The following is a 13,017-nucleotide window of genomic DNA, read 5'->3' on the forward strand; positions in this document are numbered from 1 at the left end:
CCCCCCGATCCCCGTCGCGTCGAAAGTATTCTTCATTCCTCGCGTGTATATTTATACTTTATTTATAGTATATATTCATACTCATATACATATGCATACATATACATATGCATACAGCGTTCACGGTACACACGTATATGTATGCATGCATATAGATCTTTTAATAGTACTTCTTTTTTTTTCTCTTTCATTTTGCTAAATCGTTTACTCGATACTTTCATACGTTTCGCATAAAAAACAAGGCAATCAGATTGAGTGTTTCTTTTTTTTTTGTTTGTTTGTTTGTTTGTTCGTTTGTTCTTTATATCGTTTACACCTTATATGTTAACCGCCCCGCGTTCAAGTATTTATACTCGGCTGAATCACCTCGTGTGTCTTTTTTTTTTTTACTTCTGTATATAACGTACACATAATATATATACATATATATATACATATATATATATATATTTATATATACACAGATATATATACATATACATATATACATATGTATATTCATATACGTATGCGTATGCGCGTGTTAATACATCTACATACGTACGTATATATAATATAATAGTATTCGTAAATGCGAAATCACTTTTTCTTTTACTTTCAGTAGTTTCTTTTTTGTCCCTTGACTTTCATCGTTTACTCCCTCGTCGAGCAACTAATAAGGAAAAGGCTAAGCTCTCGGTAAGAATCTCGCTTGGTTTTCCTCTCTCTCCCTCACCCTCTCTCTCTCTCTAAGCTTCGCGGCCGTCGTTCGAATACGCTTCGAATAATCGCGTGGAAACCAAGTGTATAGATATCGTTCGCAATATATAATCACATATCATTATATATAATATAAATTATATAATATAATAATATTATATATAATAATACATATATATAATAATTATACCTCGGAAAGGACGCTTGCCCCCAACCCCGATCGAGGTTTCTCTTTGATTCCCACTGTTCCTCTCACTTTCGCGCCCCGTCCATCCCTTCGAATCCTGCCGTCCCCCCGTAACCTCCTCCTCGCTCTTGTTCCTCCTCGCCACTGTCTCTCGCTGCAACGTTCTCGCGCGTTCCTCGCTCCGTGCCGCATCGACGCTCAAGAGTAATTCAATTTTATTATACTAGCTAGAAACCTCATTGGCAAAACTCTTTGCTGGCAGTCCGATCGCGAGCGTGCCTCGTTCACTCTTCCTCTCTGCCCCCCCCCCCTCTCGTTCTCACTACATTCTCTCAATTCTCGCAGACGCGAACGCGCGCACACGCACACGCACACACGCGCGCACACAGATCGTCCCCACGATTCGCGATCGCTACCGATCGCGAGTGCGGTCGTCGGCCCATCTAGCTGCGCCTAAAACCGACGATCGTTTCGCATGGTCAATCGGCGAGCGATCGGAACGGACACGGCGTGCCTCTTCTCGGTGATCCAAGGTCGTACGATAATCGACGAACGATCCACCGGAGTTTACTCCATCGCCGGAAGAGACCGGTATCTCTTTCTCACACACACACACACACACATACATTCTCTCTCTCTCTCTCTCTCATTCTCTCGTTTTCTCTAAGACGAATCGTTTGGACCTGGTTCGAGGACGCTCGAATACATCTCTTTGGCCGTGTTTCCGATCGGTTCTCGGACGAACTCGGAACGCGTCCGTAAAGCTACAAACGAATCTAAGTCGGACCGCGTCCAGGCTCATCTGGAACGTATCCAACGTCACGCTAGACGGACTCCGATCGAAAAGATCCTCGCCTTCGGCCGATAAAGGAGACCGATCTCTCTCTTTCTCTCTCTCTCTCTCTCTCTCTCTCTCTCTCTCTCTCTCTCTCTCTCTCTCTCACTCTCTCTCTCTCTCTCTCCCTTTCTCTCTCGCTCTCGCTCTCTCTCGCTCTCGCTCTCTCTCGCTCTCTTTCGCTCTCTTTCGCTCTCTCTCGCTCTCGCTCTCTCTGCGTTTCTCTCGAACAACTCCGTCTAAATTATTTCTAATACTTTCGCGAAACGCTTCGGCTCCGAACGGGTCTGGGCGTAAATTCTCGGGAAGCGGGGATTATCGTTCGAACGCAGAGAGCGGTTCGGCCGCCTGGATCGTTTCGAGATCGCTTCGAAGATCACTCGCTTCGAGATCATCCCCGTCCGGCCGTTCCGCTCGGCCCGGAGCGAAAGTGGACGGCCCCGTGCCGATCCTCTTAACGGTCGGACGAGACGAACGACGCGGTTTACGGGCAGCCGCACTCGTCGACCACCATCTTCGGCAGATCCCTCTTGATGATGTTCGAGTCCGGCCCGTAGTAGATCAACGACATCGGCGAGAACTTGAGCGGAGCGCAGCAGGGCTGCATGCCGGCCAGCCGATCCATCTTCCGGTACTCTTCGATCACGTGCGTGTAGTAGTTCAGGAAGGTGTCCGGTGTCCTGTGCCCGGCCGCGCAGTCTCCTCTGCAGTAGTTCGCGTAATACCTGCAACCGAGATGTAGCTTAGACTTGGGATTGATTTTCAAGGTTACTGAAAGAATCGTTGCAGGGGGACGTAGGGTTTTCCGTGTACAGGGTGATCGCGATAATTTGTACCATCGGTCTCTTTTGTAAACGGTAAACATTGGAAAACGTTAACTCTTTGTTCTATGATTTCTTTTTGAACTGTGATCGATCTAACTACTTCGTTATTGATAATTTATTGAGGATAAATACGTCTCCCCGATTTCTCTTTGCTTCTCCTGAACGAGTTGATCGTTGAGTCAATCGTGTACACTGTTCCCTTAACCCTTTGAACTCTGTAGACTCGAATATTGTAGCAGTTAAAATATTCAATATTTTAATGAAACTACACTAAGATTATTAGATTGCCCATACATCGAAATTTTGTACTGAGAAGGAAAATAAAAGATTGAAGGAACGTTATAGCATTTTTCAGTTTCGCTAGGGATAACATAAAAATTAGCTGCTGTTGCTAATAGATTATAAAACTGGAGTGCTAGGGTTAACCCCTTCTCATGTGATTTCTTTTTGAACTGTGATCGATCTAACTACTTCGTTATTAATAATTTATTGAAAATAAGAGATAATTTCCGGTTTATTGTAGTTCAACGTGTGTCTAAGGTATAATCATTGATAACAGAGGAATGACATGTAATTTGCATTTAAACGAATTGAATAATGATTGCGTTTGTTAAATTCCATTTGAAATCTTCACCACGAGTCTGACACGATATTGTAGAGCAAGGGGTTAATAACACTAGAACTACGATTTAATATTTTCCAGTTATTCAACGGATAACAGATACTTCTCTGAAAGAGTACTAGAGAAACTGGTTTAGCAATACACAAACTGAACTTCAAATCAACGTCTCAATAATTGCACTGTTCAAGTTTCTACAGAACAATTTCAGAAAGACAATTTAACCCTTCGGTAGTTCTAGTGTTAACCCTTCTCTTACAACATGTCAGATTGGTGGCGAAGATTTTAACTCTTTGCACTCGAGAAGTGACTCTCAGTCACCACTTGACTCGATATAACAAAGTAAAAACATCTTATGTAGAATATTAATCTTTATACAATGCGTCGATACGTGAAACATTGAAATAAAACTGCTTACTTCCTCAGTTTACGGTGTTTCCTCATTATTTAAATTCAAAGAATGTCCATATCCCACAGTAAAATTTCGTATACTTCTACCGAGAAACTTTTCAAGCGCGAAATGCAAAAATGTCCATATTTCGTAGGAAAATTTGGAATACTAATGAAAAACTTTTCAAGTGCAAAGAGTTAAGTGTACCCATTATAATTCGTTTCTATATTCCATATCAATTACTCTATTCTGCTTCTCTCCGACTGTATCAAAAACTAGAACACCCCAAGCTCCAACCCTTAACACGCGATCACCGAATCGACACCGAAGGAATGCCTGTTCTCCGGAAACCGTGGAAAATCGCGCGTCCCTCGGCCTGCCGGCGAGCACCGGCGATTCTGTTCCCTATAATTGCTCGTGAGTTAAGGGTTTAGGGCCGTTGCACTTGTAAGCAACACTCTGATTTCACGGGATACCATAGGAGTGAAGTTCGAGTTGCCGGGCGGGGCGGGGCGGGGCGAAGCGAGGCGGGGCGAGGCGAGGCGAGGCGAGGCAAGGCAAGGCAAGGGTTCGCTCCCCGTGTAAATAAAGCATTGTCGCGTGCTCCGCGCCGCCGTCTAACGTTCCTCTTTCCGCCCGTGGAACACGCCGCCCGGATAATATTACTCGGCACGATTATCGACTCCGGCTATCGACCGATACCGTTAAACACGTCGCCAGACAAGGAAAGCCGCGCGACACGCGAGCCGAAGCGAAGAGCTATTCCGCAGAGCGGTGTTCGATCGCGGAGCGCCGATCGCACGTCGCTAATCCGAATTATTATAATTGGCCTACGTTGTCGCGCGACAACGATATATAGATCTCCGTTCCCTCCTGAAGCGGACATTTCGAAATTCTTGCGCCCCTGAGTCGTCCCTCTCGAAGGACGCTTCAAGCTCGCTGTCCGCACCCCCGAAAAGGGCGCCACAAAAAGTCTACGCGAGAGACGGCGGTCCGGTGTTTTCGAGACGGATGGAGTTTTCCCGGAGCGGCGGGAGGAATAACGGAATCGGCCGATTCCCCAAGAATCGACTGCATTCTGGTTCCAGTCCTCGCAGCGGAGATACGTCTGTAGCGTCTAAAATCTAACGCTACATTCTCTTACCCCTGGGGAGCGATTATCCAGTCGTCCCAGCCGAGCTGCGAGAAATTCACGTAGAACCTCTGCTTGCAGCACTGGCCCTTGATCGCGCCGCTGCACTCCACCGCTCGCCTCCTCACGCGCTTCACCGCCGCTGGATCCGTGCGCACCACCAAGAAAGGCCTGTCCGGGTCTTGGGCACCTGAAACACGATGAATCTTGAGTCGGACGGCTCTGCGCTCGGTGTCGCCGAACTTCTCAAGCAAACTGACGCTGCGAATAGCAGACAACCCCGTTAACCCCTTGGCCTTTGATTTCTTTCTCAACTCTGACCGATACGGCTACTTTGTCGTTAACCTTTTGCACTCGAGAAGTGACTCTCAGTCACCGTTTGATACATCAAAACTATGAAGTTGAATATTTAGTACTTTAAATTAAACTTTGTGTTGTTATGTGAAGCATTGAAGTGAAATATCTTTGTTGCTTAATTTATCTGTGAATTATCGTTAGATTAGGTTCAAACGTGGTCTGTGGCTCGTTGGAAAATCTTGAATATTCCCAGTAAAAAACTTTGGAGTGCAAAGGATTAATAATTTATTGGAGAAAAATTCTAATCATATGTTATACCTATATTTCCTTTTAAGTATAATAGTTGATTGAGGAATAATGTTTACTTCGAATTCGAATGAACTGAGTGCTATATATATTTATTGAATCGTGTTGGAAATCTTCACCACGAATCTTACTCGTTGTAGGCCAAGGGGTTAACACCAAACCCATCAGACGGGTCGAAATGACCCGTTTTTGGGTTTCTTCTTTTTCTAAGTATTAGAAAGATAACAGAGGTTTCTCTGGGAAATTATTCAAGAAATTGATTTAGCAATACGCAAACGGAATTGTAAATCGATTAAAGTCTCGATAGATCCACCCTTGAAGTTGCTATAGAAGAACTTCAAAATGTCAATTCAACTGCTCGGTAGGTTTAGTGTTAATGATTGGAAATAATTCCCATATTATCCGATTAATTCGTTTTTCAATTTTCATCCTTCCTCTTCTTCCCGTTTCTACTAAAACAAATTTATCGTCTAACTTGTTTCTCTATTTTGCAGTCAACTATTTGACTAGTTACGATAGGAAAACTGCTATGGTTAGTGTTAACGATAGAACCACCGAGTGTACAGTATAATTGACATGTTTTTAGAAAAATTGTAACAGATTTCTTGACATTCCTACATTTATCATATGAATGATTATTATGGAGGATGTTCAGCTTGGTTAGAATCAAAGTTGTACCACGTACTACTGATGTTTCACTGGAAATTCTTATTCTGCTTATTATTCGGTTAGTGTTAACACGTTGACTGCCAGGGAAATTTCTAGCGTTTTCTATGGTACTACTTATTCTTTCATAACAAAGGCAAATGATATTGAAAATAATTATTAATGATTTAGTATTAAAGTAGTCGTATTATGCTATGATCTAGCTACTTATGTTACTAAATATTTAGATTTGAAATCAAGTTTTTTATTGTGGTTGTCAGCAATTTGGAAGCTCCGGTCATCGGTGACCACCATGGCAGTGAACGTGTCAAAGTCAAGACAATCTAATCATTGCTCGACTATTCCATAGAAACGGTGATCTTTTGTTATCAGGGAATGTCAACAATCTGCTGTTCACAGGCAAACGAGAACAAGAGTGATTCTCCGGCAGCGTGAGACAGGTACACGTACACACACGAACGTAACGGGACGCGTTTTCTACCTTTCGCGTTCAACGAAGACTCGATCACGTGCGGCGAGTGTCCGTCGAACGTCGACACGTAGACGTGGGAGCCGCATCCGGTGCAATCGACCAGCAACGTCAGCTTGTCCCTCGCCGAATCTCCGGTCGCCGTGTACCAACTGTTCACCACCCTGGTCACGTCGAACTTCAGCCAGCCCAGTTGCCCGATGTTCACTCCCAGTGACGTGACCATCTCCAGGTGTTGCCCGAGTTCCTGCGAAAGCAACGAGCGCGGTATTTCCTTCCGTTCCCTTCCGCGCGTGCCATTTGTTCCTCTCTGCCTCGTGTTCGCACCTAAACCGTTGAACCATCGAGATGTCGAAGCACCGGGGCAGAGAGGTCAATTATCGCGTGCAAACAATTCACGCAAGTATAATTGCCGTCGGTGTTTTACATTCGTAGTTTCAACCCTTCGCACTCGGAAGCTTTTTATCGGAAACATTCGACTCAGTTTCCGGCGAGACGTAGACACTATTTGAAACGAAGTAATGAGAAAGAACACGTGGATCGAGGAACAAAGCTTTTTTATATAAATATTTCAGATACTGATTTATTCCGCGAAACTTAATATTATATACGACACTCTGTAATTTTGTCGTATCGGATCAAACAACTGTCTCTCGAGTACAAAGGGTTAATTCCCGTCGATGATTTTGTGGAAACAGTAATCGCAGTTTATTCGGAAATCAAATCTCTATAGTTCTAACGGAATCTTTTCAACCAGCCGAGTTCAATGAAACGTTAAACATTTTGAAATATTTGACACTTTCTTAACAACATCCACTTTGAAGGGATGAAACTGAAATTTCACGGTTAAAAGTATATTTCCTACAATCGATTATTCCCCAATAATAATTCCAGAATAATTCCGATTTCTCTCGTACACCCCATAGTTTCATATAAAATACACCGGCCCTCGATATCGAGTGTCATTGATCCTTCAAAGTGGACGCCGGCCGAGAAAAACTCGTCGAATATTTCCCGGACACCTGCACCCCGCGCGAGTATCATGAAAATCTGCAGTTGAGAAGGTTCCTCCGCGAGTTCTCATTGGAACACGCGCTCCAAAGGAAACATGGCTATCCCCCCCCCCCGGAATTACCGTGCCATTCGAAGCTTCCCGATCGGCTGAAACCCGTCAACCGTAGCCGGTTATATTGGACAAATTATTGGTAAGGCGGCTTAAGATTGCGGTACGTTTTAACGCGATTAAATTCATATAAATCGGATGAAAGTGCGAAAGTCCCTTTCCGCCTTTTCCTCTTTTCCTGTTCACCGAGCACCGCCGGTTAAACCGCCACCAATACCGCGTGCGTGTTCTATCAATCTAATTTCGCCGTTACGCAAATTAGATTGCGTTCGCGTGTATCGGTGAACGGGACTGAGTTGATCATTTTTATTCCCCCCGTTTAACCGCAGCCCGTGCGACCCGAACGGATCGGGTCCGTCGTCCGCGCGCCGCGCGCCGCTCGTCGACGACGTCGCGTCGCGTTGTTCCCGCACCCCCTGCGCCGGCTTGTTCGAGAACTCCTAATTGTCCGCGCGATTAAACGGCACGGCTAAGTAGGTGTACGCGCGTCGACCGGCGCGGAACGGGGAAAACGGGAAAATAGGGTAAACGGGGCGGGTGTTAACCCGTTCAGCGCGGAACGCGACGGCTCTTGCCGTCTACAACCGTTGAAACTTTATCGCGCGTACCGGCGGAGAATTCGTGGGGTACAATCGAGTTGAACAGCTACGACTGTACGCGATAATCGCGTTCATTCCTGCTGCGCTTCGCGTTGCTCTTTTCGTTTGGTTACTGGTCGGCTTGAACCCCTTGCCCTATGATTTCTTTGTAAACTGACATCGATCTAACTACTTTCTTCTTAACGCATTGCGTACCGGCTAATTTCCGGAAAACTTCGATCTTTTATTTTCGTTAGTACAAAATTCGGATGTATGGAAAATCGAATAATTTTAGGGTAGTTTATTTAAGATTCATTAAAATACTTAATATTATAATTGGTGCGATATTGGAGCCCACAGAGTTCAAAGGGTTAACACATTGTGTACGGCTAATTCTCGGAAAACTGAATTGTGCGGACGGCAATTTTCACTGAGGTCAACTTATATCACTATACATAGAAAAACTCAGATATATTGTTATGTGATATATTTTAAATAGATAACCAATTTGAATCAAATTTCATATTTTTAAGTACTGTAGTAATTAGCAAAATTGCATAGCTAAGTGTCTTTATATAAAAACGGGATTTCTCGTTACCGGTATGCAATGTATTAACACGTTGACTGCCACGGCGGTCACCGATGGCCGGAGCTTCCGAATTACAAGATAATAATCTGCTCGTGAGATAACTGATGTCGAATTAAAATGCTCAGTAGCGTCAGTGATAATGGTGTAACGTAAGAATTGAGATAGGAAATAATTAATAATTTTTCCTCTTTGTCTTTGCTACGGAGAGAATAAGTAAAAAAAAAACAAGTAACAAGTTTTATAAGTAATAAAACGCTGAAGTCTATCGTGGCAGTCAACGTGTTAACAATTTATCGAAAATAAGAGGAAATTCCAGGCTTTTCCTGTGTCAACGTGTGCTCTAAAGTATAATCATTCATAACAGAGAAATAATATGTAATTTTTATTCAAACAGATTAAATAATACTTATGTTCGTTCAATGCTACTTGAAATCTTCACCGCGAGTATGGCATGATATTGTAGGGCAAGGGGTTGATTTTCTTAGATTTTCTGTTGTGTTTAACACTAAAACTACCGGACGGATAGAATCGGCCGACTTTAGAGATTTTATTTTGTAAATGTTCAAATTAAGAAGGCACGTTTGCGAAAGGTTTTCCATGAAATTCGCGTATTTACAGATACGAGACTAGGCGACCCTTCGAATCTCGAGAAACGTATTATTCGAACTTTTATAGAAAACTCGAGATTAGCCACTGTAACCACTCGGTAGCTTTAGTGTTAAAGATTCCACGGATAGTCTTCTTAAAAGTTACCACGTGCGAGTCTCGCGACGACGATTCCAAAGGGAATCCACCGAGAAGCTAACCCTCCGCACTCGGACATACTAGAAATATTTACCATTCGACGAGACGAAGAGGACATTCTTTGAAACTAACTCGAAGAGGAACCGCATATCGATTTCGCATATCGGCGCGTTATACAAAGTTCAACGTTAGACATCAAATTTTATAGCTTCACTGCGTCAAATCAAGTGCTGACTGAGAGTCCCGTCTCGAGTGCAACGGGTTAAGCATTATTTTTCTCTTATCGATTAGCGTGCTTCAGAGCGAGCGTAGACACGTGTCTAGGGTTTTTCTGTTCGTTAAGAAATAATTACCGATCAGGTCTCGGCGGTTCATAGTCGAGAGAGAAATCACGGGGTACATTCGAACGAGACCAGTTCTAATTAACGATCCGGAGTTCGTGAGTCTTAGGAAACGGCTCGGTCGCCGGCAGGGCGCGAAGGATCCTACGATCGGTAAACGAGGGACACGGGGATTACCTTCCCACGCAGGTGCGTCGTGTTGCCGCAGCGTACCCTGAATACCCAGAGGGTAATGTTTCTTTGGTTCGTCTGGCCCGTACGATGACGCTGGTAATGATGGGCGTGCCTGAACTCGACTCTCGCCCAGAGGGTGGCTCGCTTGATCCTGAGGGGCTCCAGGGCTGGTTCTCCGCTGGACATCGGGAACTCGAGCAACGGTTGCCCGTTCAGCGTTCGTCCTGCGGGCAGAAGAACAGAGGGAGTATATTTCACTCGATCGGTCACCGAGATACCTGGAGAACTCTCTAAACCAACGAGCGAACGCGGAAATCCAAAGGGAAACGCGGAAAACGCGGAAAACTCTGGCCTCGCTAGATCGCGGCGAACCTGGTTTTCGCGGTTTCCGTTGCCCCCCGTCCCGCGAGCAGCGGAACTTATCGATTTTTTGAATGCGTTCGGTAAACCACTCCCCGCAAGCACCGCCACCCTTCCCCGACCCGTCACCCTTCGCCGCTACCCTCTCGCCGCCAATAAACCTATCGCGATCGTAACTTACGCCCGGCGAGCTGCGAGCAGCGGGACCGTTCTTCCTCTTAACTTTCGAAAATTCTTGGCCGGGGGAGAGACGGCCGTCCGTTTAGCCAGCCGTCCGCCTTTCCGCTATATACGATCTGCCCAAGAAATTACTAGCCGCGCGTACGGCCGGCAAACTTCGGATCGGACGGGCCTCGCCCGAGGGATCCGCGAGGCTCTCCGTTCGTCTTCGGCGTCGCGTGTCGCGTGCACGCGCGTACGTCTTTTTAATCGTCGATCGACGAACACGGCGGGTGACACAGGGGGTGGCGACGGGGACGAGGGTGGCAGAGCGAACGGGAACAGGGAGGAAAGGAACCGTCGAGAAACGGGGAATGGGCGGCGATCGCAGCGGTCAGAGGGTGGATTTTTCTGTAGGCGAGTCGTTCTTTTTGCTCGCCGTTGTCTCTGCTCCGCGCCCTCCGCCGCTACCCCGCAGCCCCATCTTTGTCGCGGTCTCTGTCGTTCGTCGCGGAGCGTAGCGCGAAGGAGAGCCAGAACGCGGCGAACCACGGGGGAAGAACGAAGGAAGGAGAACGAAGCGGAAAAGAGAAGAAAGAAGGAGAAGGCATCGGTGTAATGCACCGAGCGCCGGTGCCGTGTGTGCGTGTGCGTGCGTGCATGCCAGCGTACGTCTCGCGGGAGGGAGCAACGGTATTATGTGTACGTGTCCAGCGGCAGCGGGGGGTGACGGGCGCACACAACGATCCCCGATGAAATACAACACGCGAGAGAGCGTAGTCGCGTACAAGCGTAACAAGAGATACATCGCGGCTATCGAGCAACGCGCCGCGCCGCGACGCTGGTGTGTCGTCCCTGAGAGAGAGAAAGAGAGACGAGAGAGAGAGAGCGAAAGAGAGAGAGAAGGAGAGGGAGAGAGAATGAGAGAGAGAGAGAGAGAGAGAGAGAGAGAGAGAGAGAGAGAGAGAGAGAGAGAGAGAGAGAGAGAGAGAGAGAGAGAGAGAGAGAGAGAGAGAGGAGAGAGAGAGAGCGAAAAAGAGAGAGGAGGAGAGAGAGAGAGCGAAAAAGAGAGAGGAGGAGAGAGAGAGAGCGAAAAAGAGAGAGGAGGAGAGAGAGAGAGAGCGAAAAAGAGAGAGAAGGAGAGAGAAAGAACGAGAAAGATAGAAAGAGAAAGGGAGAGAGAGAGAGGGTACGTCCGCGCGCACCGATCTATCCGCGAATGTCTTTGCGGTGGTGTGTGCGCGCGTGTGTACGGTGAAAGCAGGGCGGCTTCATCCCTTAACGGTTTGGTGAGTCACGGACCGGGAGTCGTTGGAGGGGCGGGGATAAGCATGGGGTGTCTGCCGCCCGTCTGCCTTCCGCCTTCCATCCCCGCTCGCCCTCTTCTCCTTCGACATTCTCCGTCCCGTTCCCCGCGCGCCGCCGGCCAGCGCTCGCCCCTACGGTTTTCCCTCCGCCCTCCGGTTCTTTCCGCCCGTCGTCCCGGTGTACCCGTTCCCCTCGCCGTCGCCACCACCCCTTCCTCCTTTTCTCTTGTGCAGCCAGCCTGCAAGCACCACCGACATCGACACCGACACCGACGCCGACACGGACACCGCCGGAGGCACCCCTTGCGAGAGAGAGTCAACGACGTACGCCCGCACCTCCGCAATCGAAACGCGCGGACGCGCGCGCGCTGCCGAGTTCTCTCCTCGCCTGGCCGCGCGCGGCCCGACGCGACGATAGGCGACGCGGTCCGCGCCGCGACGCCAGCCGCGGAGATATTCAACCTGCCGGCCTCCCGGCTACGCGCTTAACCTTTTAAGTGCGGACCGGCCGATATACACTGCGCCTCAAAAGTCGCGGGTACGACGCGCGGCCTACGACGGGTGTAGCCACTCGGAGCGGAAGCTGGCTCGCCGGCTGAGCTTCGGGACGGATGTCTGATTGAGCGGCTTTCGTCTCTTCCCGGCCCGTCGCCGATGCTAATTTCCATTGCTGTTACGCGTAATCGATTAGGAGTAAGACGCATGCAACGGACCTCCTTTGATCGGGTATGAGCTATCTGCTCGGGATTAGAATTCTTCCGTTGTCTTAGGAAGGAACGACTGAGATTCATTGCGGGTCGGATGGTAACGGAGATGCAGAAACTGAGGGTGGAGGGTTGTTTCGAAGTATTTCGCGGTGCGCTTTCGATCCTTTTCCGTTGCAGCAGTCTGAGAGTGGGGCACCTGATTAGTCGTAGCGCTCGATTGGTAATAAGCAAATATAAATCATGAATATGGTAAATAGTAATGTGGCGAACGATGTTTTCATGGTAATAGTAGCATGATATAACGTTGAACAGTAGTTAAACGACGAGATTGCCGAAGGAAGAGCCACTCGGTTGATGAAACAGGCGAACTCTGCGCCGACCGATACCCGGCTCCCGGCCTCAACCGCGAAAGTGGGATCCTCAATGGAAAGGCTTAATTCTCTTGAAATGTATCGAAAGATCCGGTAGTTTTTTCGACGAATTAATGTCAGAGTGCGTTCGCGGTTTTGA

General features: G+C 47.3%; 1 protein-coding gene across 1 annotated transcript in view; it reads right to left on the reverse strand.

Annotated features, from left to right (window-relative positions):
* Positions 1-1,195: 1,195 nt before the first annotated feature.
* Actbeta (inhibin subunit beta) overlaps positions 1,196-13,017 on the reverse strand; it is a 55,317-nt gene continuing 43,495 nt past the window's right edge. Inside the window, exons 2-5 of the mRNA XM_076373666.1 lie at positions 9,978-10,198; positions 6,438-6,672; positions 4,700-4,877; positions 1,196-2,446 (exon numbers count right to left, since the gene is read on the reverse strand). Of these exons, the coding sequence (XP_076229781.1) occupies positions 2,206-2,446; positions 4,700-4,877; positions 6,438-6,672; positions 9,978-10,198 (875 nt within the window). The 3' untranslated portion in view covers positions 1,196-2,205. The remainder of the gene's footprint in view (positions 2,447-4,699; positions 4,878-6,437; positions 6,673-9,977; positions 10,199-13,017) is intronic.

Source organism: Nomia melanderi, chromosome 14, assembly GCF_051020985.1.
Source record: "Nomia melanderi isolate GNS246 chromosome 14, iyNomMela1, whole genome shotgun sequence".
NCBI lineage: Eukaryota > Metazoa > Arthropoda > Insecta > Hymenoptera > Halictidae > Nomia > Nomia melanderi.